This window comes from Notechis scutatus, chromosome 1 (genome assembly GCF_049901735.1).
Source record: "Notechis scutatus isolate UNSWTSFEM ecotype Mainland chromosome 1, rNotScu1.2, whole genome shotgun sequence".
Taxonomy (NCBI): domain Eukaryota; kingdom Metazoa; phylum Chordata; class Lepidosauria; order Squamata; family Elapidae; genus Notechis; species Notechis scutatus.
In genome coordinates this window covers 125,045,794-125,073,356 of record NC_142009.1, presented here as the reverse complement: position 1 = coordinate 125,073,356, position 27,563 = coordinate 125,045,794, and the positions used below count along the sequence as shown (strand labels likewise).

Genomic DNA, 27,563 nt, shown 5'->3' with positions numbered 1-27,563 from the left:
CGAAGGCTGCTAAGGATACATTGTTCCTAGTAAGAGTTACGAGCTGTGAACATTCTAAAAGGGAAAGTTTTTTTTTCTTTCGTTTCACTCTCCTTCCTAACGTGACAGCAGATGGAAAAAATCTTCTTGGCTGTGAGTGGGAAGGGAGAGGGGAAAAAAATTGGAGCATTTGAAAATAAGGAGAAGATTGCCTAGATTTTTAGAGAGTTACTAAACACCAATAAGACTTCTAAAAGAGATATTTTAAAGGGAATTTTGTGACTAAACTTTAACCCCAGAAAGAGAAAGTGAAGAAGGAGAGAGTATTTAAAAGAAACAACCTGTTTGGATTGTTTGGTGATTTTGGAACTTCTGAGAATTATTTCTGATTAAAAGCACTCGGGTGGTTGTTTGGGAAAACTTTTTCTCTGCACAATGGCATCACTTGTGGATGGACTGAAACTTGTATACCAAAAATATGAAAAAGAAAAGCAAGAAGGGAAAGATGTCCTTGGCACTCTTTTTCAATTTTTAGAAATGGCGGTTTGTACTTATGTAAAGCTGAATGAGCAACAGGATGATGGGGACAAAGAAGAAGCCATCTTTGATGAACAAATAACTTTGGTCGGAAAAGGGAAAAAGAAAGAGAAAAAGGAAAAGAAGACTTTAAGATTTGGAAAAGCAACCCAAGAAGAGAAGAGCAAGGTGAAAAGGGGATATTATGTTAGGAAACAACAGAAAGGGGGAAAGCAGAATAAAAGAGAGGTGGAGAGACAAGGGGGTAAAGAGGACAAGGAGAAGAAGAAGCAAGGGAGAAAGGAAGGGATGAGAAGCCTTAATGGTGGGGAGCAAGTTGTAAAGAAGAAAAAGTTTTTTAGAGATAATGGATAATTTATTGAAAAGGGGATTCTAGAAAGGTACATAAGATTGTATTTCTATATTTGTAGAAAATTAGAAATAATAGAAAATTAGAAATAATATGTAATTTAAAATGCGATAAAATATCTAGTATAATTTAGTGAAAATTTTGTTAAGAGAAGGGGAGTACTGTAATGGAACAATGATTTAAGATATGTGATGTGGGGGGGGGGGGGGAATAATTTTGGAAAGAATAAGTGTTCCCACAAAGGCATGATATTTAACTGAAATGGGTAAAATGTTCAAGATATAAATAATTGATAATATTAATGATTAGACTATGTTATTCTAGTGAAACTTTTTGTGAAATGAGAGATTTGAAGTAGGAGAAAGGGGAACATTGTAATGAAATAATGATTTATAATATGTGACGTGGTGGGGAATAACTATGGAAAATAGGTGCTCCCATAAAATTATGTGATTTAACTGAAAAATAATGTGTTAAATGTTTAAGACATAAATGAATATCAATATTAATGAATAGATTTGTATTGGTTTTGATAATACTGTATAATTTTAGAACGTACCAGACAGAATCCCAATGTAAGTTATGTGTTTTATATTAAGTATTATAAATATAGGGGAAAGAGATAAAGGCATCATACTCCATTTAGTGTACAGGATAAGTTTTTTTTTTCAAAGAAGAAAGATAAATGGATAGCTGGAAATAGAACAGACAAAGAATAATAAATATTATGATTCGAATTGAGAGGAGATAAATGAAACAAAATTGAGAAAATTTAAAAGAGAGGAGAAGTTATATAGAAAATTGAAAATGCTAACAAGATATGGAATGGTATATAAAATGAGTATGAATTTGAATTTGTGTCTGTATCAAGAGTTTTAACCCGGGACTAAGCAACTTTCAGAAAATAGATGTTTTATGCTTTTATGTTTTGTGTTTCTGTGTATCTATGTTTTGTATGTCTTTAAAAATCAATAAAATTTGTCCAAAAAAAAATAAATTAATATCAGGATCAAGAAAAAATAATAATCAGCAAAACCATCCTCGGCACTTTACAAGGCACTAGAATTCTACAGTGAAAGAGGATTTAGATTAGGACATTTCAGATAACTGAAATAATTAAATAAGCAAAAGATGTCAGCATTAGGCTTCCACTAAAAACTCTTTCCAAACTCCCTTAACTTCACTAGAATTCAGCACATAGATTTTTATATATTTTTTAAAATGCAATTATATTATTTATTTGGGAAGCCTAAATGCCTAGTAATGGAGGGGAATTTGGAATAGAGCCTTTTCCAAATTCCCTTATCTTAATCATATTGTTAAATCTGCTTGAAATAAATTTCAGGCTGATTTATTCCTGGTGCAAGTTACAGAGGATTGCAACCATATGCTTTCTAATTCCTACTGGACTTGGATAGAGTATACAGTAAATGTGGTACATGGTTTACTCAAGACCCACTCCACCAGGTTCACTGAGACTTATTTATAAGAAAACTAGATACAGAATTATCTGCAAAATGAATGATATAATCCCGAAGTATCTTAACAAGAGGTTACCCTCTTTATTTCATTCTAGTGTTTTAGAATGAACAGAGTTATTCATTAAATCTGCAGAATGCATTTATATTAAATATAAACCCTTCACATCCTGGACACAAACTGTTTCATCTCCTACCCTCAAAACAACTGCACACCAGAACAACTAGACACAAGAACAGTTTTTTCCCGAACACCATCACTCTGCTAAACAAACAATTCCCTCAACATTGTCAAACTATTTACTAAGTCTGCATTACTATTATTATTATTATTATTATTAATCCTCCCATCCTTCCTTTCACCCATCTCCTCACACTTATGACTGTATGACTGAAACTTTGTTGCTTGTATCCTAATGATTTTTACTGACGGTTTCCTAGTATGATTTGATTGCTTATTGTACCCTATGACTATTATTAAGTGTTGTATCTTATGATTCTTTTATGTACACTGAGAGCATGTGCACCAAGACAAATTCCTTGTGTGTCCAATCACACTTGGCCAATAAAGAATTCTATTCTATTCTGTTCTATTTTATTCTATCACATACGCAACGTTTAGAGACTGCCTGACACCACAAGACTCTGGGTAGCTAAACAACCTTAAAAGGAAGAGAATATAGGTCTAAGCAAGGAGCTAATCTTCTTGGGTGAATCTCTAATAGCCATAGATAAGAAAGCATGCTAACACTTCCCCCAAGCTTGATTTATAGCATTTAAATAGGCCTCTTCCAGGAACGAAAAAATACCCTAAAAACATTGCACCTGTTTAAAAATGTTAATCCAACAATTAATAATCACTCACGTATGCTTTGCCCTGCAGTACTAGCAGTGATAAATGAAATCTGTCACGTTGAACTTTACTGTAGCAGCATCCATCTGCCTATATGCAACCATCTAAGGCAAAGCAAGTTGTGTGGATGGGGCAGAAAGCACAATGCAGAGCATAAATGGAAGCAACTTCTTAGCATAACGGTTTTATATGCTGGTCAAGAAGGCCCAATCTATATGCACATGAATTGCCTATGTCTGCTCACCTTGCAGCTGCCTTGCTTAAATAAAGCCATCCTGCATATTGGAACAGCTTTAATACAGCAAGATGTTGGAGGATAATTCCAGCCTCCACTCCCGTTGCCAAAAAATGAGAAACTGTTTGATGTAGAAACTTTAGAACACCTTCTAAAATAGTGCAGCTCAACTGATAGAACTGCAGATTTTGATTCGCAATCTGGGCCAGTGCCACAGGCTAAGCTACCCTGGGATTGGCTTGGAGAGTTGGGCCAGCTGAAGATTTAGTGCATGTGCAAACAGAGCTAACTGGGCCAATAGACTATGATTAAGTAAACCATGGCTTGTGTGTTTTGCAAATCCTGCCAATACTCTCCGGGGAAATGGACTAGAGCAGCAATAAACTCATTGGCACATCTTGACTCTTGTCTGAATGGGAAAAAAATGTCCAGTTCAGCAGTTAGTCATTCACAAATACAAAAATGACAAAGTGGAAAAGAACATAGACTTTTTCACAGTAAGGAAATGATTAGCAATAGATGCCACTTCAATTCCTCAAGCATAACCACCAGCACATGAGCCCAACTTCTGATGCTAAACCTGACCAAAGTGCAGGAGGATGGACTTTTGGAATCATTTTTTCACTTTGATATGGAATAATAATAATAATAATAATATACAAAAATCATGAAGGTGTCTTGGTGTTTAATCTTACTTAAACCATCTGCTACTTTTTGAGATTTCCCTGAAGTGGATCAGAGGGAGGAAAGGAACTCATGCATGCAAATGAATATCAGTATTACACTTTAGACCAGGGGTGGGCAAACTTTTTGGCTCGGGGGCCGCATTGACTTTTAAAATTTGACAGATGGGCCGGGTCAGCACAAGATTTTTTGGGAATGGCCCCCCCACCCTTTCCCCCCCTTTCTCCTCCTTCCCCTCCCCTCGGAGGCCCCCTGAGTCAGGAGTTGCTACCGCCGGCGCGGCTCCGCGCGGCTCCAGTCCCACGTTGCCTTGGGAAGGGAAAGGAAAAAAGGAAGAGCCGCGGCGGTGCTTTGCAACGGCAGCAGCGGCACCGGAGGCTCAGGCTCAGTGGCTCCTGGTTTTGCCTTTTCCTTCCCAAGGCAACGCGGGACTGGAGCCGCGCGGAGCTGCGCCGGCGGTAGCAACTCCTGACAGCCCCAGCCGGACACCTGAGCGGAGCCCGGGCGGAACTGCCTGTTGCTGCTGCCGGAGCACCGCCAGGTCGCCTCCTCCAAGCAGCCCGCCCGCCCACTGGGCTTCCCCTCCGCCGCGCGGCTCGGGGCCAGGTGCGAGCGCCCGCGAGTTAAAAGGAAGCCGAAAGTTGCTGGGAAGTTGCTCGGGTTTCCGGGGCTTCCAGGCTTAAACTTTGCACAGGCAAAGTTTGCAGGCGGGAGCGTCTTCCCGCCAAGGAGCGGGAAGGGTTCCGCCCGGCGGGCGGGCGGGCTGCTTGGAGGAGGCGACCCGGCGGTGCTCCGGGTTTCCCCTCCGCCGTGCGGCTCGGGGCCAGGCGCGAGCGCCCGCGAGGAAAAAGGAAGCCGCAAGTTGCTGGGAAGTTGCTCGGGTGCTGGGAGCAGGCTTTTAAAGTGCCGCCCAAGCAGGACCGCCGAGCCCGGAAACGGGGCACCAAGGCAGGGCAAGGCTCCACCAGCAGCGGCCTAGCTTTAGATGGCTCCAAGCAGCCCGCTCCAAGCAGCCCGCCCGCCTGCCGGGCGGAACCCTTCCCGCTCCTCGGCCGGAAGACGCTCCCGCCTGCAGACTTTGCCTTTGCAAAGTTTAAGCCTGGAAGCCCCGGAAAAAAAGGAGGGATCAGCGGGGACTCACCTTCGGAGAGGTCGCACTCGAAGGTGATTTCGAACTCCCAGCCGAGGCCTTTGCAAAGTTCTTCTTTTCTTTCCTACCCCGAGAGTGCTCCGCACTGTTTTGCAGCTTTGGGGGCCACACGGCGCAGGGCAATACGCCACGCCCAGCTATTTTTTTTCAGGGGCGGGCCGGATTGGACAGACCAATGGGCCGGATGTGGCCCGCGGGCCGTAGTTTGCCCACCCCTGCTTTAGACCAAAGATCTTTTCTCTTTAGGGACCAGACAAGCTGTTACAGCATGTAAAACAATAAACAGAAAGCCAAGGATAGTATTTATTTCCAAATCATTTAACTCTGATGAGCAGAAGGAGGTTATTAAGTGAATTATGTTTTCCAATTCCCATTGTAAAAGTGGAAATATTTTTATACATATATCCCAAGTGTCCATTCCTAATTAGCAATGATAAGTTTTCTGATAAGTTGAAAAGTGCCAAGATGGCCTTTTTGAAAGGAGAGAAATAAAAGGAATGTGTTTCCTATAGTCTCAAAAGTAAATTTGAAATGAAACCATGTTTTACTTTCTAAAAGGAAGCCAAAGAAGAATGAAGACTGCTATAGTACAGCCAGCTTTTTCTAACTTGGTGCCCAGCAAGTTGGAGATAATTCTTGTATTCCCCAACTAATAAGAGAATTATAGGATTTGAGATTATGGGAGTTCATTCTGAATTTGCCCAATTACAGAAATCATAATTAGATTCTTCGTATAATTCCTAAACTGTTTCATCTCTTATAAATATCTGAAATTGTTAACAATCTGGACCTTGTTTTTCTTTCCAAAATTTTCTGAAGCCTCTGGGGAAGAAGCTCCATAATCTTAGTGGCTACTGGTTGAAGCCAATGGGTTACAAAAGTCAGTTGGTCCCTAAGAAGATACTTAAGCCACAAAAAGTATGCAAAGTGATTGATTGCTCTATTTGAATGATTGTGGTGTGAGAAACTGCTCACTTAAGGAAAATCACAATATGACCTGACTCGCATGTTCTGCTAAGTCACTGTTTCTTTAACCATATTTTAAACTAAACTACAATTGATACTGTAGCCATAAACCATAGACGGTGGGTACATACAACATATTTGGGATGTGAAGATTGTTCAAAATCCAGGTCATTCTACTGTCCGAATCAGCAGGTGATTTTCAGATCTAGCGTCCTAATTTTCTAGATTTTTTTTTTCTCAGAAGAAACATTCACAAAACTGGATGGAATTTGGGGAGTGGAAAAATCCAGATGACCAGCAAATATCCAAATTTAGATATTCCTTTCTCTTTCTGTGGCTTCTGGTGATCATCTGGGGTTCTGTAACCCAAAGCTGGAAGCTCCACATAGTCATATGTGATATTGCATCATCATATGATCACTCAAGAAGCAGCAGTAAAGGAAGAGGTCCCCATACAATAGGACTGAAATGTGCACCCCAGGGTTTGGGGACGTTAAACAAACTCAGAAGAGGTTCCTAGTTTTATCAACCTACCAGGCAGATCAGATTTAAAAAAAGAGGTTTCATGGAAGACTAAAAAATACTTTATAGATTGACTATAGTGAGGGATCCTTGATGCTCTCTAAGGTTGCTTGTTTTCTTGCAGATGTTTCATTACCCTAACTAGGTAACATCATCAGTACTAGATCATGTTACCTAGTACTGTGATCTAGCACTGATGATGTTACCTAGTTAGGGTAGTGCACGGGTGTCAAACTTGTGGAGACACGTTGCCGTCATGTGATGTAGTGCGACATTTTTCCCCTTCCCAGAGCTGGAGTGGACATGGCCTGCAAGTGACACATCTGACCCACGGGCCACCAGTTTGACACCCATGGGGTAGGGCAACATCTGCAAAAAAACAAGCAAACTCAGAGACCACCAAGGACCGCTCATTTCAACCCTGAGGTACAAATATTCTCCTTCATTGGCTATAGTATCATAATCTTACAAGTCTGATAGGGCGTCCCCTCTTCTTTTATATTCCAGTGGGAGTGTCTACCTGAAATGTTTTTATAATTCTCCCCCATCATTTGGACTTAATACTTCTTTATTTGTTCTTCCTTCTCTTTGTCAAGGCATTGTACCTGTGTACAATGTAGTGGTGAGCAGTTAAACACAAATGACCTGTCAAGATCATCATCTTTACACTTTACCATATAGTCTAGCGTCAATCAAATAAACACAGTCCAGTTTAGTGCTATGACTTTTTGAAGTTTTATAAATTAATTCCTTTAGGGGAGTTTAGGGAATCAATTCCCTACGGGGAGAAGAATCTAGACAAGCCATATTTGTAGCAATAATATTTTTGTCTGGACACTTCAGAAATAGGGAATTGAAACTCTTAGTTGCTTTTCAAAATCTAGTTTCTCAAGAAAAGCTAGTTATGATAAAATCTTGAATGCCCCTTTCTATTCTCTGGCACACGTCCCTGACTAACATACATGTACTTGTTACACCATTGCATAAAATGCAATCCCACAGATAGGTTCTTCCCACACTGCAATTTGAAACACAGAAATGCTATTAATCTATCACAAACATGGGAAAGGGATTTTAAAAATTAATACTTTCTGAAAGCTGAGGCCTCATTAAGTGGGACCGATCATTTCTAGCTCAGTCATTTATTGTATTCACATACAATATAATGACCTACTTTCAGTCCTCTTTGCCAGCTTGCTTTCTATTAGTTTCAGATATATTGACAATCTGGCAAGTACATTTTTGGCTCTGGTTGCCATGTCCTTATTTCATACAATAGAAAGTCTATTAGAAGGGTATTAGAGTTTAATTATAATATGGATACTCTTTCATTTTGCTACACACTAGTAATTCTCAATAATTGTAATGGATATCATCCAGCATCAATAAAGGGAAGGTACTTTTGCTGCTCAGAGTCATTTAATTGAAGCAGCAAACATGTCGAAGAAATTCAAGTTTATGGGAATTAAGTGGATAAAATAGTTACAACTGAATATACAGAAAAGAATAAATATTGATGGGTTTGGTTTAGAAGATTTGCATCTTCCAAAGAGATAAGTGAGAATATCATTTGTTTTAAGTTCCAAAGTTGTTAAATCCTGTTTTCTCATGATAACTCAATCAGAAAACTTAAGTAATTTTACTTCATACCATTGGAAATGTCATGTTTAACCATGTAACCATTTAAATACTAGCAAGGAGAGACTGATACATGCTTTAAATCATGAGTGGATTTCTGACCCCCACCCCATCGTAATCATCTCAAAATTATTGCAAGATGTAGCATTTTCTTTCCCGGAAAGATAAGAAACAAGGATTAAAAAGATAAAACTGCTTCTCCCATAGATATAGATAGATACAGATACACATATAGATAGACAGATAGATGATAGATAGATAGAGATAGAGATAGATACGTGTGCGCGCACACACACGCACACACACACTCACAGAGTGTGTCCGAAGGTGGCATTCTGTATTGGAGCTGGACACAACTCGGCATTGTGGACAATAGAACTATATAGAAAAATGCTCTGAATTTCTCTTGAGAAGGAGAAATTCTCCAATAATTTCTTAAGAGTAGGTGTCCCCTTTATATATGACAGAAACAGTGATACTAAAAAGCCAGTGAAGGAAGTTTTCCTACAATTTCTTGCCTTGGGCTGTAATGGAAGTAGGGGCAACCAGGAAAGTTCAAAGCCACAGAAAACATTATTGGACAGTAAAGTATGGAACCTTTACACGTATCCTTGGCCTCATAACAAAGATGCAAGACTGTCATACACTCATGGCAATATCCTTGGAATTCTCCTTGCAATCCTTGCCTTTTCCTTGGAAATAATTTGTTAAGCAAATTGTTTTTCATGAAGTGGATGAAGGAAAGTTATTGGAGAACCAGAAGGGGAGAAAGTTTCTGCATACAAGTTCTGCTTCTGGGTTTTCCATAAGTGTCTCCTTAGTTATGATGGAAACAGTTTATTGATATAGAAAGTTCTAATCTTGATCCTATCCATCTATCCATCTATCCATCTATCCATCTATCCATCTATCCATCTATCCATCTATCCATCTATCCATCTATCCATCTATCCATCTATCCATCTATCCATCTATCCATCTATCCATCTATCCATCCATCCATCCATCCATCCATCCATCTATCTAACTCTCATCTTTCTCCCTCACCCCCTCACCCCTCTCAACTATCACCTGTCATCTATCAATCATCCATCTCTGTCTCCATCTCTCTGCCTAGAAAGTTTCAACAATAATGTACCCACGAAACCAATTGAAACATTGTCTATTTTCTCCATTGCCCATCTCTTTAAATAACAACTGTGTTATGGGAAATAAAATAATCATTAGTAGTGGAGCAGCATTGGGACAATCCATCAATTTTACAAAAGAAAGTAGGGAAAAGAGAGTCTTCTCATGGCTTCAGTCTTGTTATTTGAAATATGCCCCCTTAGGCATGAAAGCTGACTGGATGACCAACTCACACCACAGGATTGTTACTATGAGGATAATACCAAAAAGTAGGAGGAGGAAGTAGTAGTAGATACAATAGCCTTCTTGATTCATTTATCATAATAATAAAGGAGGAAATCAATCAACCAATCAATAGTTTCTGTTAGTTCCTAAACAGAGATGCGGAAGCCTTTAATCCCAAGATATCATAAGAATCAAAAAATGTTCCCCAACTACTTTCTAATTTCTCAGGAAATACTGCTTGCTCTATAACACTTTTTTTCCCCAACTCAATGATATAGTATATGACTATAAGGCAAACACTTAGGTCAAAATTGTATAAGCAGTCACATTTATCCCATGTGTACTTCTTAATGAGATTCAAGAAAGAGACAGACACTTCCAACATAACAAACAAATAACGTGTTTCCTTTTCATGCTGACACACATAATGTCCCCCCACATTCATGTACAAATTCTGTAACAGAACAAGATATAGTAAACAAAGTAAGGCAGGGGCAGTTGTGTCAGACATGCATTAAGAACAATGAGCCAAGCTCTATTAAAAATTAAATATTCCAAAGTCTTTTAGAAATCTTATAAAATGCTATAATGATGTTTACATAATATTCTATACTTTTCTCTCTGTTAGAGATGCTTTCTCTTTTGGAAGCAGAAGGCACAGCATGTGAATTTCCAGTATGTTGTAGACATTTTTGACCTGAGTGTTTTGTATGTTTGTATGTGTGTATAAATACAGATAATAATATATAAAGTTCTACATCTTAGGAGTTAATCTGAAAAATAGGTGACACACTGTTCTAAGCCAAAATGGGTGCCCAAAGAGAAATATTTACCTTTTTCACAGAAACGCCCAGTGAAATGAAGAGCGCAGTCACACCGAAATGAGGCCATGCCATCAGGAAGATTAATCTGGTGGCAACTTCCTCCATTACGGCACAAGCTTTCTTGGCAGACTGAGAATAAAGCTGGGAGAACAGTTGATGTCAAAACTGCCTTGAGTGAATCAGGGCTGGGATCCAAAAGAGCCGCTGCATTCTTTGCTGTGGCAGAAAACCTGTGATTTAGAGAAATAATTTAGTGTTTTATTTTATTATATTTATTTTATTATATTTATTATTATTTTTTATTTTATTATATACATAAACTTCCTCTCAGGTACAGGAAATCTAGGCAGCATAAAGGAAAACAACCCTAACGTAAAAAAATACATAAAAAATTATAATAGGATACTTGTAATAGAAACCTAGAAAGATAATGTAAAAAATAATAATATGTTAGAAAAACTCAGCATCAACTTCTGGGAAGAAAGATCCCAAAATCCTTTATTCTACGGATGGACAACTTGGAAATCTGGGATTGTGGCTCCTATTATTCTACCATTGATCTATTTGAATGGTCTGTTGTTAACAAAAATTCAATAACATTGGAAGAATGTATGTATCTCGTTATCAGTTTACAAAAAGTATGGAATTGGATCTGTGCCCTACCTTTTTTTTTAAAAATAAAGTCTATTTTAAAAATACATGTGGGCTGATATCCAGGCTATACAAATGTGGAAGAAAGGTAGACTGTGCCCTTCTTGCCCTGTCAAATCCCATCAGATTTTGCTTAATACATCTCAACCCAACAAGGCAGTTTTTTTTTTTTTTAACCTGTGGGTCACCAGAAATGGTTTGGCCAACATGTGTACAATATTTGTTTGTTTGTTTGTGACTTGCTATAAATCATTTTCCATTTTGCGTGTCTCTTCCCCCATTTCCAATATTACTTAATAACAAGCCCTGTTGGATTCAGTGGGACTTATTGTTCAGCAAAGCAAAGATCAGGGCTATCTAGTACTGGCATTCAGTGGTCTCCATTGTTCAAGCTCTGTGATTCCTGTCACATCTGAAGATTCAAATGGCAGCTCAGTTCCTCCGTAAGTGCCCATTCACCACATGGGCATTGTTTATGCACACAAAATCATTATGCACATAAAGGTACTATAATACATGGAATCCAGGAATGCACTCATTCTGAACTGGCCTTATCAAACCAAAAACACATGAACACCAACAGAAAGCCAGCTATCTTAAGGAGTTTCAGACACTGAATAAACCTGCATAGGTATAAAACGGTTTTGATATTTATTTACCTTAAAGACAAGAGGCATTGCTTTCATTATATGAAGTGACGTTTTGTTACATACTCTGGAGAAAGCCTGTCTGTGATAAATAACCAGTGGCTATTTTGCACAATAATGAGCAGCTATTAGAGATACAAAAACATTTATCTATACATTCCTTTGCCTATTCATGTTTAGCAGGCAGTATGTCCCATTGAATACATTGTCACAGACATATATGGGATTGTTAATGTAAAGCAGTGATAGACAATAACACCTGATTTGTTTAAAACCCACTCCACCTTTATGACAGAAATTCAGAGGGGCTCATACAATCCCAAGACATCATAAAAATGAAGAAGAAAGGAATGGCAATTAAAATAAACTTCAGGAAGCAACCATTCCAAATTCTGCTAAATCTAGAGCTAGACAATTTAATTCTATGTTTAAATCTATCTAATTATCTATTTATCTATTCTCCTCCTCCTCCTCCTCCTCCTCTGAATGGACATTTGAACTGAATCTTTCTCTATTTCAAAAAGAGCTCTTGTTGCTGGGTTTTCTTTTTCCAGACTAGTAAACGGGAAGGATGCTTAAGCCAAATCAACCCCAATAGTAGCACCTTCCATCTCTTCCACTAAGAAATAATCTAGTTCCACCTTTGGCCCCAAATGCACTGCAACTTGTGCTGCAACTTCACGAGAAATTCAGAAAAAAACCTTAAAACACCCTGAGAACAATATAACAAAGCAGAAGAAATACTTTTGAGAATTTGCAAGCTAGATTTCAACTGAGAATTACCCAACATTTTGGTAGTCTAAGGGGACAGCTTAGTTCTAGCAACGGTGGCTAGTTACAAATTCAAACTAATGTGGGGTTTTAGGAGGCTTCCAAAGACAGCAACATTAGCTTGTTCCATTCCCATTTTCTCCACCTTAATAGGGTAAAATTTACTTTCTCAATCCTGTTATTGAGAATGCAATTGAGGTTAGCTTGAGCAGAACAGAAATTCTAGGCTTCCTTTATTTTACTAATGTATGTCTCAATTGCACCTTACGGGCCACCTGTTCTCAGAGTCTTCTTTCCAACGCCCCTTTCCATCGCTCCCTTTGGTTTGCTGTGGAGAAAATATTCCTGCAAACTCATTAATGGAGCAAACATCTGCAACTAAATAGCATTCATGCCAACAGCTATGAATAAGTAATACTCCTGACTCCAAACAGTTTAACTAAAACATTTATTTAAATAAAGAGCTCAGAAACATTTAAAAGTCATTTAGTAATTGAGGTGTTAGACGTTTCAGCAAGGCACCAGGAAAAAAAAATCGTATCAGACAAGCTTGATTTGACTTTAAGCAAGGTAAGAAAATCAGTCTGTGAAGGGTTTCTTTTCTTGTCTCATCCTTCTTGACTGGCGTTTGGAGGGGAAGTGGGGTGCAAGAGAAAGCAGGGCATCTCTCTGCGGTGCTTAAGTAATGTTGTTCAGCTGTCTCAAGGACTGTATAAAAAGACTTATTTCTCAGAAAGAGAGAAAAAAAATGATGGTGTGTATTGTTGGGATTAGCGCTTGGCAAAGAAATATTCCCTTAATTGTTTTTGTCTTCTTCTGCTAGTTCTAATTCAGTTGAGTGAAAGAGAATTTCAGATTAATTGTTGTGGTTGAAACATGGTGTCCTTGGTCTTAATAAAAAAAAACTGGCCAGAAGGAAGGCACGTGTTTTTCATTATTTAATGTAACAATAGCTCCAGCAATCCACAGCCAGTTTGATTCCTCATCTTGCAGTTCTAGCTAAGGATGGCATCATAGCAGGGGTGGGCTTAAATTTTTTTAGCAAAGGGTTCTCTGCCCGGTGACTGGGTAGATGTGGCCATGGTGGGCGTGGCCTAGTCAGCCTCCTGCACCATGGCGGAGGTGAACTGTATGGCAGAGTCAAATATCAGTACAAATGTTTTACAATATTTTGTATAATGTCATAAACTGTTTTATGGTAAGTTTTGTATCATAAAATGCTTTATAAAATTGACCAAATTTCAATTCCATGGGAGTCATGGGTCCTGAATTTGGATGCATTCTGTAAGTCAGTCCAGTTGTGATACCTTGGTTCAAAAAATTGTTGCCCTATGTACACCATCTTACCCAGTTAAAAGTAATGGGGATTTCAGGTATTGAGACGTATACTGAGCAATCCATAGGGATAACAGAATTCTTCACCTCTAGAGCAACATATTCAATGCAAGCTTAAAAAGTCTACATGCAATATGTTTCTTTTCTTTCAATATGTACGCTATGTACTACTTTGAATTTAGCACAACCAGTCAAAATTACAATAATGAAATATTAAATATAATGTAAACCATTAAATTGAAACCCACAATAATAATCCCAATTATCATTCACTTCTGCTATGAAATAATTGGCTCTCGGTTCAATATAGCATAGAATTTGAACCCAGAGATTGCCATTTGTACTTGAATTGTAGAGTTTGCAGTAGCAAGAGCAAGAGCAACAGCACTTGGACTTATATACCACTTCCCAGTGCTTTACAGACCTCTCTAAGCAGTTTACAGAGTCAGCATATTGCCCCCAACAATCTGGGTCTTCATTTTAACAACCTTGAACGCTGAGTCAACTTTGAGCCACTCAGAATTGAACTCCTGGAGTGAGCAGTGAGTTATCCTGCAGTACTGCATTCTAACCACTGCACCACCACGGCTCTTAGCTGGTAGCTGGTTTTCTTTACTATTGAACATTTATTTCTAATATTTACAGTACAAATATCTTATCAGATACCTGTCCTTGAATGAGTTCAACTGTCAGTCTGGCTGGAATCTGGCATTAATGTTCGTTGAAGCCAAATTGTTAAGGAAATCTAAGAATTACTAAAAGGTAAAGTCTTATTTGAATCGTACCAGTTTATAAGATTGTTAGATTTTTCTGGAACTTTGTGAACTGGTTGAGAGGACAGCAGAACCAATCAACTTAATGGCTAGAGGCATGGCATGGCAATGAATCCTAAAAAACCAGTTAAACATTTACCAGCATGTAGTCTTTCTGGCCACATGAAAATATTGGTTTTCCACTGCTTTTGTCCTGTATGTACCACTTCCTAGTCAAATCTACAGCCCTAGAATTATCCCATGTTCTCCCATCTGTGTATTAAACAGGTTTGATCCTGCTAACTTTCTGAGATCACTCCATATTTATCATGTGCTGCTATTTAACTGGGTCTGAAAACTGACACATTTCAGTATTTTTAAAAATAGAAATATTGTGGTCTTGTGCAAATATTGTGGTCTTGTGCATTATTTTTATACCCAGAAGTTGACTGTTCATCAAACACATTTGATTTGATTTGACTGAGACATAGTGGGTGTATTAGCACAAATTGCTACATATTTAATATTTATTATTTGGGGAGGGGGGGTTAGAATGGAGTGCAAATGGAATTTGCACTTTGGTTATTTATATTATTTGGTATATTATACCAACCCAACAAGTGGTTAATTTAATAACAAGTTAAGCATATTGTGCAAATTTAGCACAAGAATCTGTGATGCTTGAGTTAAAGCGAGCAATATTAAATATCCTCAAACCTTTTTCATTTAAGCTGCTGAAATTTAAACTTCAGTATTAAACATTTGATGACTTTAACATCTCATTTCTTAATATAAGTGACATGCAACAGCTGCACCAGATAAAAAAGCAAAGTTCTGGCATTCTGCGGAGCCTCTCTAAGACTTGCTTACAGAATGAAAAAAGCTGCTTTATATCAAATTTGTAATCACATGAACAGATGCTTGTAATCTATGTTTGTACCTGATGGAAATTTGGCTCCTGTAACCAGCACAAAATTTATGTAAGAAAACCTGGCACTTATTTCTACAGCTATTGGGAAGAAAATTAATGCTTGCTAAAGAAAATGTTGTTCAGCTAGCTAGATTATGGGAGGTTCATCAATCATCACCAATCTACTGATGCACCTAACAGTCCTGATCAGACTGATACAGTGTACAGACTTTTAGATTTAAAATGCCAGACAAGAGAGTTCTGCTTCATGTAATGCTATGTAGAAAATTGAGGGCAGATATCTTTCATGTCCTTGAAACAGGCAGCTATATTATTGTTCTTCCAGAGATAGAAATGTGAGTGTTTAGAACAGATTGCCCAAGACTCTTCCCGAGCTACTCAGACTATAGAATTGAAGTGGCTGTATTGTAAAAAGTTGGGGCCCTCTTGAAGAGCTTTGGCAGTTTACTGGTAGACTCCACACCCTATAACTGACATAAGAACTGGGCAAATATTTTTTTTCCTTTCAAGACAAACCAAACATTTCTATATATCATTGAAAAAGTTAAGCTAGTTAGGAGAACTCTTGAATTTCAGCAATGATTTAGCAACTCTTTGGGGAATTATATTCCTCTGTCTTTCTTTTTCTCACCCACATGCATACATCAGGAAAGTTAATACAACAATGAGGGTTACGCACAGAGTTTTTGATGTGAGATAACAGAACAAAATACTGACCAGCAGCCTTAAATTACCAGAACAGAATGTTGCTCTTGTCCTCTCGTCATCTGCTTTTATAATCTCATTTTCCACCATGCCTAAGATTCCCTAGAAAAAGTTAAAAAGGTATCTCTGATAGGAAAAAGTTACGTTGTTGTTATAGTTGGTTCTCTATCTAGAAAACTCCCCCCTCCGAAAGTATCTAGAACAGGGGTCGGCAACCTTAAACACTCAAAGAGCCACAAAGGTTCTAACCGGAAGCCCCCCGTTCAGTTTTGGAGCTGACTGGAAATTGGGTTCCCCCACCATAGAGTCTCCTCCTAGTGTGGCATCCTTTTTCCTCTACCTGTCCTAACCAAAAGTCCTATCAATTGTGGAGCCAACCAGTGACAGGGAGCCACAGAAGAGGGTTGAAAGAGCCACATGTGGCTCCAGAGCCACGGGTTGCTGGCCCCTGATCTAGAAGATTAAGCAAAATCCTAAAAAGTCATCTAATTATTCTTAAATCCATGCAGGTATTTTTATCCCTCTATTTTACAAATGAGTTGTCATTCTGTTGAAGAATCAGTAGACTATATTTCCACCTTTATCCCATTCAGATATTTTCTTTTACAGCACAGGATTTAGAGCTTAGCTAAGCTCCAGTAGTCCGTTTGAATTAGAAATGTCTGCATCTCATGGAATTTACATTATATGGGCAGCCTGGGATTCTCAAAAAGTTGTACAACTGCAACACTCAGCAACCTAATCAATATAGGGAATGGCATGAAACTGTAATTCAGTAACTACTGGTGGATCCAAAATCCTCCAGCTTTTTGCATGCCCAGATATAGAAGGTGGAGGGAAGCTAGAGGTCAGAGTAAAAAGTGAATAATGGACTGAATATTATGGCTGGGTGGGGACTTGTATTTAATTCCAAAAAGGTACTATGAGTTCCTTGGGGCACAGATTATATCATGTGCCTACAATGCTTTAAAATAGATAGGCTTTAATCAGTTGCACTCAGATGCCATGTTTGTTGTCCAAAGCTCCTAGCAGTGAAAATGAATTTGGAACTGCACTTCCCATTGTATGTAAAAACATGTTAAAATCCCCAGTCAGTTACAAAATTTGCTGAGATTTCTGGGCTGATTATTGTTGTTGCAACAATAAAATTAGATTGACTCCTGTTTATTGTCTTCAGATAAGAACAGGGTCACCAAAGATGGAGGTAGGTTGGGGAGGGAATATTGTATGGATTTTTCTGGCATCTGCACAAATCACATCAATTTCACTCAACTTTTCCCCCCCTTGTAAACACAGGGATGATTCAGTTCTTATTATGCAAGCCTGCTGATACGGTTCTTAAAAATTACATGTCCACTTCTTCCTGTTCGTGCTTTGAATTTAATACAGCAACCATTGACAAAGCTCAGTGTGTTTAGCTTCTGCATTTTTAAACCAGCAAAGTTTATTATGCCTTTTTCATGTTTGTAAGTTTATTCTTTTTTCCCCAAATTGTCTTAGATCATCATCCTATGCATACTTATCTGGCAATGAGCCCTACTGGTTTTCAATCAAGCTGACATTGATATATGTAACTTTGGCAACTGAAGGTAACTTTGCATGGCAATTTTAATCAAACCTTATAGTGGGGGGAAAAACCTTTTCTTTTCCAACCATTTGTGCCTGATCGCTTTGCCAATCTGCAGAGAAAAATCATTGTCAGAATCCTTCCTTTGGCTAATGAGCCATAGAAGTGTGACTCCCACAGGGCAAATATAGCTTACCTTGTCATTCCTTTTGTCCTGTCTGCTATAGAACAAAAATAAAAAATCCCAAGCTCTTTTCCACTGGACCAAAGCTTTACAACTCATTTGCTCCAAAGAACATCTAATCATGTTCGTGGAACTGTATACACTTACATGTCATTTTTTCAACAAGAGAGCAATCAGAATGATTTGTAACTTTTCACAGGGAGAGGAAAATATGGAGATGGAAGGAATCCACCATCAAGACACATCCTATAAACGCCAGGTGGCTGTTTGTACCAAAATATGGTCTTTGTATTGAACACAATTTGGCAAACTGGGAGTAGACAAACTCTGGTAAGCACAATTCTTTGCAAAGGAAAGTATTTTTTTAAGACAGTAAAATCTGAAGACTTGGTGGATTTTTAGGAGTTAAAAAGCACTGAAAGAACAAAATAGCTAACCTTAAATTTAATTGAAGCTTGAGCATGAGAGCACAAAAGAATGTAGGGAGAGATATATTTCTGCACTATCTCAATAGCCAATTTTCATGTAGAAATTCCATATCCAGAACATGTTGTTCACTCCACATTTCAATGTACTCAGCTGAATATGATAACCATTAATGATCAAAACAATCTTTTTTCACTAATTGCCAAGGAATAAGAAGTCTGGATGTGTATTTTCTAGTTCTGGCCAACTGAGCTGAACAATGTCACTATATATGCAAGAGAAAGGAATTTGATTGATAGGATGAAAATTGTGATGAAAAATGACTGAAAGCCTCTAGCAATAACAGAACATTTAGGTAAATTCTGATAAATGTAGAGGACTTTTAAAAGTTACTACAACCTGTGGAAGAGAATATACACTGCTCAAAAAAATAAAGGGAACACAAAAATAAGACAACCTAGATCTGAATGAATGAAATATTCTTATTAAATACTTTGTTCATTACATAGTTGAATGTGCTGACAACAAAATCACACAAAAATTATCAATGGAAATCAAATTTAGCAACCCATGGAGGTCTGGATTTGGAGTTACACTCAAAATTAAAGCGGAAAAAAACACTATGGGCTGATCCAACTTTGATGTAATGTCCTTAAAACAAGTCAAAATGAAGCTCAGTAGTGTGTGTGGCCTCCACGTGCCTGTATGACCTCCCTACAACTCCTGGGCATGCTCCTGATGAGGTGGCGGATGGTTTCCTGAGGGATCTCCTCCCACACCTGGACTAAAGCATCCCCCAACTCCTGGACAGTCTGTGGTGCAACGTGGCAAGACGAAGGCATTGATGCTATGGACTGGCCTGCCCGTTCCCCAGACCTGAATCCAATTGAGCACACCTGGGACATCATGTCTCGCTCCATCCAGCAACGCCACGTTGCACCACAGACTGTCCAGGAGTTGGGGGATGTAGGGAGGTCATACAGGCACGTGGAGGCCACACACACTACTACTAAGATGCAAATACATTTTGGGTAATTAGAAATGCCTTCTGGTCCTTTTCAGTGTAACTTACTGAACCACTCTGGTGCTGGTCAAATGCTTTTATGTTTTCCCAATTTAAAATAGGGCTCACTTAAGACTGCAACATACGGTACCTGATATTGTAATAACTTTAATAATGAACGAAAAATGGAACACGTCTTTTTAAGATTACAATTAATTGAATTTGCTTAATTCCTGCAGTCCGTTTCATATCATTCCTTTAAAGGCCATCTGCCAACTGATCAATTGATGTTGCATTTAATATCTCTTAGCTTATCTCTTCATCAAACAGATTGCCATCCAAGATGAACCCTTTGCCCAGAGTACTGCTTATTATCTGCTCTTAAGAAAAGCAAATAAATAAATAAATAAATGATCAGCTGGCATCATTGTACAACTATTCCTCCAGGAATCTCACCCTTTTGGGCTTACCTGGTAATTTTGTCATGGATTGGTTTTCTTAACTCAGGGACAAATTAAGGAGGGAAAAATAATGAACCTTTATATATCCTTCTTTCCTTCCTTCCTTCCTTCCTTCCTTCCTTCCTTCCTTCCTTCCTTCCTTCCTTCCTTCCTTCCTTCCTTCCTTCCTTCCCTCCCTCCCTCCCTCCCTCCCTCCCTCCCTCCCTCCCTCAATCTTCATACCTTCATTTTAAGATTGCTTAATATTTAATATGAAGCTTAATATTTCATCTTCTCCCTCACTATATTGTGAAGAACTATTTCCTTTTATATTAGCATTTTTATTTAGGCAATATACCAGAAGACCTTTGTATTCAATACTAAGGAAGGGATTTCAGCACTGGTGATTCACATAATGCAGACTCATTCTACCAACCTGAACTTCATGAATGAAGCAGGGAAAGAAAAACCACATGAGGTTCTTCTGGAGGGTTCCTTAATATTCCCACCAGAACCATTCATTCATTTAAATTATGAATAGCTCAAGGGCAGCTTCCACTCCCCAGCCCTCAACAAGAGAATAAATATATCTATGCACATGGCAACTAGGAATTGTATTGTATTGGAGTTACACAGCTGAATTGCCCAATCTGATTCCATAAAATGTAATTCTTTTTCAACAGTCACAAAGGTCTTCTAGGACAATGTATTATTTGCACGAGGAAATAATGCTTCATTTTATCTCCCCATCTGTTTCAAAATTATTGAAATCAATTGAGAGGAATCTCAGGAGAATTTATTCTCCTGTAGGTATGAGAATGAATGTGACATAATATGGCCTATGCATGTCATTAGATGCCATTACACCAAGAGGTGGCTATCAGAGATGGGCTGCAAAAATCCAGCAGATAATTAGTTAGCAGGGAATGCGAATTATTTCCCCTATTTAGATGCCCTATGGAGTTTTGCAGCATATTTCAGTGGCACAGCCTGTGCTTTTCCTCTTAAATCCATCCCCTTTTCGTCCTTTTGTTGTCCTCTCTGTGCCAACACTTCAGCCAAAGTCTTGGCCATAGCTGGTGAAATATTCCCTGAGAAAATAGCCTAACAACAGTTCAAGTGATTTAAACAGCATAGGTTTGCTTAAAGAAATCACAGGAGAGCTGTGTCCACTGTATTTATTGCCTCTCTGGCTTTCTAAAAATAAGCTCATGGCCCTTCATAATACTTAGATAATCGTATGTACAAATAGATAAAAAAAGAAAGAAAAAAATGTGGACCCTATGCCTCTTGACAGGTTTGTAAAACCCGGAACAGAGGGAAGAAAATCAGAGGGATTTATTATTCCAAAAAAGCTTTATGTTAAAATATTCAGGCTGCAGGGGGCAGTGGAATACTGTATTTCTAAATTACAGTTGCATCACACTTAGAAAAGAAAATTTGGAGTATGGTGGATTACAGAGATCGGAGGGGGGAGGGAATTGACCATTTACCTAATTTGAAAAACAGCAATCTTGAGAAATTAAGGAAAAAAAAAATGTTTGCATGCCAGGAGTTGGTAGTTTTCACCTTTTGTTTCAATAAGCATAATTTGCTTATTTATCAATATAGAAGACCGTAGAAATGTTGTGGGCAAAAATGTTTTCTTAACTGTAACAATGAAAATCCCCTAAAGGTCACTCTTGCTTTATCCTACTACATGACTCAGGCTGATCAAACAAGCCCTTCCCTAGCAAACAGCGAGTTAGAAGACAGTGTTCCCAAATGAACCCACCCCATAGGCAAATGAAAGCCTCCAAAGAAAGCATCTTTGCGTGTCTGCACTGTTTGTGAAGGAAAGGGCTTCCTCTGCGGGATGGGAGGGAGGAAGACTAGCACCATTTGGCTCATAGTATTATCTACATTTCAAGTTTGCCAAAAAGTTTCAAGTTGCTTGTTGGGGCTGTGAAAATGCTCTTACCATGTATACTATAGTACAGAAATGGATTATCTCCCAATACACTCACAGTTGCACACACAAAGGCACACACTTTCTAGTCTTCCTCTCCAAAAGGAAAGAAATGAGTGAAACAGGCTTGATAAAAACTACAATGCTATATACATTTTATGAAATCCCATTTTTTTTAAATGCTAAGAGAAATCTAACTGACTTCAGTGAATCTATTCATGCGATAGGTCACAGTAAGTGGCAACATATGGTTGATATTGGATGATCTTGAGAATGCCGAGCAAGATCCTACTAGGTGAGTGCTTGGATGGGAGCTTATTAGACTTTAGTCCCTACTGAGAAGTTTTTTTTGAGGGGGGGGGGACAATAAAGATACTTTTTTCAAGACGCAAATGGATTTTTCTGGTTTTTCTTTGAAAATGTTTTGCTTCTCATCCAAGAAGCTTCTTCAAGTGCATAGCTAAATGTCTATGGAGATTTTCAGTCATCCAGGCCATGGTTGTCCCAAAGGTGCTTTTTCAAGAGGCAGTGTTGTGATTAGCTAGCAGCAGGTGCAGACAGCTGAGGGGAGCGAGGACTCAAATGAGGGGCCAGGACCATTAGGGAGTGGACTGCTGCCTTCAGAGATTGTGGGGACTGGCAGCAGTGATGAGGAGGTTCCCGAGGAGCCTGTGGCAAGTGCGCGTGCACGCAGGATTGCTCTCAGGAAAGAGCAGCTACAACAGCACGGGCGACTCGGGAGTAATGCAAGGTAATGGCCCCTCTTTCAAGAAGATAAAAGCCAGCTGTGAACAAACGCACTTTGCAGAAGGCAAAGAAGTTTTGAACTCAGCCCCGTGGACATTCCAGTTGGTATTTGAAGACTCTTGTAAACTCTTATAGTTTTTTTTTTTTTTTGACAAAAAACTTTATTGTTTTTTGTCAGACTTGAAAAAACTTGGCAAGGCTTTTTCTTGTCAGAACTAATTACTTGGAAGCAGCCTTTAATCTGTGAAGAAACGGGATTCTTAGCTGAAACATAAAAAGGTTATACTGCTGCCTTGTTCTTGTGTTTGCTCTCTTGGAATCAGGTTTGGGTCAGAATAGGCAATAGGACTTTCTGGTTTTTCTCTGAAGAGCTGAAGAAGCTTCTTGGATGAGAAGCAAAATGTCTTCAAAGAAAAACCAGAAAGTCCAGTTGCCTCTTGAAACAGCACCTTTAAGACAATCATGACCTGGATGATTGAGAATCTTCATAGACAAATAAAGGCAACAGTGAGACATTTTTCTATTGCGGTCAGGAGGACTTCCATACAGCCACCAGAAAAATACTACTTTATAAGACTCCGGTCCGATCTAAATATAGTATATAAAATCATACATTGCAATGTCCTACCTGCAAATGAATACTTCAGCTTCAATCATAACAATACAAGAGCACACAATAGATACAAACTCAAGGTTAACCGCACCAAACTTGACTGCAGAAAATACGACTTCAGCAACAGAGTGGTCAATGTTTGGAATACTCTACCTGACTCTGTGGTTTCTTCCCCAAACCCCCAAAACTTTAACCTTACATTGTCTACTATTGACCTCACCCCTTTCCTAAGAGGTCTGTAGGGGGCGTGCAAACATGCCTACTGTCCCTGTCCTATTGTTTTTTATTTTTCTTATAAGTATCTATCTCATGTATTCAAAACTATATTTATTCTTATACCTGTATCTTGTAAGCGATTGACAAGTCAAATAAAATGTAAAAAAAAAAATGACTTGACTCAAAGATCTTACTAAAACCCTATATAATTTGAAGTTGCTTCATTTGAAAGAATACTTTGGTCTTGTCTTATTTCTCAAAGCAACATTATCACCTATTCACAATCTTTCAGTTTTTGCATTTCCTGGATCAGGAAGCAAGGATGTCAGGATTCCAGCAGTTACCCCAATTAAAGTTTAAGCAAGACCTTGGGAATTTCTTCTTCTGGCATCCAGCTCTAAAGGCAGATGGGACAAGAGGGCTTGTGGTATGAAGGATTGACCTAGCAGGTCCTTCTCTTTTGGTTCCTGCTCATATAAACCCTCAGAAACTGGTAGACCAACCAGGAGGAAACTTTTAAAAAGACATAAGGTACTCTAGAAAAATGGCTGTTTGATATAGAACTTCCATTTATAGTACCATTTAAGCATTCTAGTCCTGAACAAATATTTCTTAAGGAAGCATTTGTGTGGAAAGCTTGTCTAGAACCAGGGATCACAGAGAGTTAAAGAAAAGATGACAATAGAAATGAAAAGTGAATTCCATGCTTGGGATCACTAGAAAGGAAACTAAAAATAAAACTGCCCATATTGCAATGTCCTTATATAAATCTGTGCTGAGCCTGGTACTTTGTTCAGTTCTAATTATCACACCTCAATAAGATTGTGTAGTACTGGAAAAGGTGAATAAAACAAAAACCAGATGATGAAGAGTCCCTGACAATTTTTTGCTCGAAGTGAAGGTGATTAAGGTAAGATATGATACAGCATGTTGTAAAAAAGGTAGAGAAGTATTCTTTCATAATATTAGGACTTGAAGATAGTAGACTCCATCACCTCTATTTCTTTTTTCTTTTTAAAGTTTTTTTTTTACAACAAACATACAAAACAACAAATAAAACCTTCTTTTCAGTTATACAGTGTGTCGATTTGGTATATGTGCACAATATCTAAAGTCTTTTCCTTTTAAATTTACATTCATATTGTATTAATTAATTTTTCATATCGTATGGTATCATTATTATACCATCATATCACCTCTACTTCTATACAAAATGTATGACTTCCCTGAAATGCATCTACTTCACCCAGGGCCAGATTAAGGCCAACTGATGTCCTAAGCACAACCCAACAATGATGCTTCTTGATGAAAGTGAAACTCTCATGCCATGAGATGGAAACAAAAATGGCACCTGATGACACCTTCAAACCAAACATTTCAACATTATCACCCAGCGTGCCAAAGAAAACATTTTTTAACAATACAGATTAATGTCAAACATGACAAATAAGGGCAATGGGCAAAATAATTGACAGAGGTTTCATGTAGCAGTGAAAAAGTTAACAGCACAATTGTTAGGAAAAACAAACTCTGTGGTGTTTCACCCCTTCCCTTGGCGCCTTAAGGACATTCTCATTTTGTTTAATGATTAATACAAGGCTGACTTGGCCATCATGTGGGAGATAATATTTGCTTAGAAAGACCATTTTTCTGTTCTAATAGACTAGGAGTAGGCAGCTATGGCCCCTTCAGGATAAGTGGGCCTCAACTCCCAGAATTCTTGAAGTCCACAGGTCCTGAAGGGGCCATAGTTGTCCACTCCTATGGCAGATAAACTTTTTATAGCAGATCTTGCTGAAAATAACTTACATGTGGTTCCTAAAATTGGTAGCTTCCTATGAAATTTTTATTTATTTATTTATTTGATTTGCCAATTGTTTACAAGATAATAAGTATAAGTGTATACATAGTTGTGAATACATGAAATGGGTACATATAAGAAAAATAAAAGAATAAGAGAAACAATAGGACAGGGACGGTAGGCACGATGGTGCGCTTATGCACGCCCCCTACAGACCTCTTAGGAAAGGGGTGAGGTCAATAGTAGACAGTCTAAGGTTAAAGTTTTTGGGGTTTGGGGAAGAGACTACAGAGTCGGGTAGAGTATTCCAGACATTGACCACTCTATTGCTGAAGTCGTATTTCCTGCAATCAAGTTTGGTGCGGTTTACTTTGAGTTTGTATCTATTGTGTGCTCTTGTGTTGTTATGGTTGAAGCTGAAGTATTCATTGACAGGTAGGACATTACAATGTATGATTTTATATACCATGCTTAAGTCAGACCGAAGACGGCGTAATTCAAGGTTTTCTAGTTTTAGAATTTCAAGTCTGGTGGCATAAGGTATTCTACAACGAGTAGAAGAGTGGAGAACTCTTCTTGTGAAATATTTCTGGACTTTCTCAATTGTGCTAATATCAGATACGTAATGAGGGCTCCAGACTGATGAACTGTATTCGAGTATTGGTCTAGCAAATGTTTTGTATGCTCTGGTTAGTAGTGTGATATTACCAGAGAAAAAGCTACGTAGGATTAGGTTAACAACTCTTAATGCCTTTTTGGCTATGTAGTTGCAGTGGGCTCTAGCACTTAGATCATTAGAGGTGAGTATTCCAAGGTCCTTTACAGAGCTTGGGTCATCAACAAGATCTGACAATGCTCAAGCTCTGACATAGGAAAGGAATTGCATTGATGTTTCTCTTGTTTATGTTTTCTATCCAACCATTCTGCTAGAAGAGGAGTGGAAAATCAACCAAATGGCAAAAAAATCTCACTGATTTCATCAGAATAAAATAATTAGTCTAACAGGGAAGGAAGACATGGTCTAGGATATCAGCAGTAGATTACAATGTCTGCTGAGATTATTTAGATCCTATTAGGGATTTAATAAAAAAAATTCCTGCCATAAAATGTGTTTCAAATTGTGTATATATGGATACATCCATACTAATATACTGTATATTTAAATCAATGTGCATTATGAAGATATTATGCAAAAATACACAAATACAGTATTTGCAGGTTTAGATGCTCTCGGGGATTTAATAACAAAATAGTTTCTTGCCATAAAATCTATTTCATATTGTGTTTATATGGATACATCTATACTAATATTGGTATTTATATACAGTATGAAGATATTTGTTCTGACCAAGGCTTCCGAGACTGTAATTACGCACATGCTTATTTTATTGCAATGCTGGGAATTATTTTCATTCCCAGCCGGTAATGAATTTCAAACAGTCTCTTGAGATAAGCACCAACCTTTCTTTCCTGTGAAGTGCTACCAACAACAGGCGTGTCAATTGAACTAGAAAAAAACCCAACCGAAGTACAAAGAGCTTCAAGAATGAATCTGAACCGAAAGAACGACTTTGCTTCCTGCAAAGGTTTCATCATCTTTGCTTGTCCTTTATACTTTATGGAATGGACAATCACCTCCCAACCTTACTCCCGAGTCACCCCTTTTGTTTCAGCTGCTCTCATCTTCTAGCAGCTCTGTGCTGGGAACACTGGGAACAGACTCCCCTGGGTCCTCTGCCTCGCTGCTGCCAGACTCCGAAGGCTCCAGAGGCAGCACCCCACTTCCAGATGGTCCTGGCCCCATCTCTGCATCGGACGCAGGACCCTTGACTGAGTCCTCTCCAGACTCCCAGACTGGTCCCCTTTCTTCCTCACTGTCCGATTCTGCTGCTGCCTGCATAGGCTGCCGGCGAACCACAACAATATTGTACAAATATATACAAATATAGTGTGTGGGTATATTTGTATTTGCATAAATATTTGTATACATTTGTATCCATCATTCAGGTTAAAGGTAAATTAACTTTTGAGGCCAATGGTTATGTTACTGTATCTGAAATTTATAAAACTACAGTTTACATAGTGTGGGAATCTTACTTAGGATTTATTAAGAAGAAAATACAGGATCAATATATATATATTTAACCAAGCAATGTTTTAGCTGTCATTAATTATTCATGACCAAGATGCTTGTGTCCTTTGTATGCTTCTAAAATGATGAACATTACACACCGGTGGGGGAAAAGTACAAACCTTCA

The 27,563-nt window shown here is 38.4% G+C and overlaps 1 protein-coding gene across 1 annotated transcript in view; it reads right to left on the bottom strand.

The window, feature by feature from the left end:
* EYS (EGF-like photoreceptor maintenance factor) overlaps nt 1-10,795 on the bottom strand; it is a 169,594-nt gene extending 158,799 nt beyond the window's left edge. The window contains exon 1 of the mRNA XM_026665113.2: nt 10,578-10,795. Within this exon, the coding sequence (XP_026520898.2) occupies nt 10,578-10,635 (58 nt within the window). The 5' untranslated portion in view covers nt 10,636-10,795. The remainder of the gene's footprint in view (nt 1-10,577) is intronic.
* Between the last annotated feature and the right edge of the window lie 16,768 nt (nt 10,796-27,563).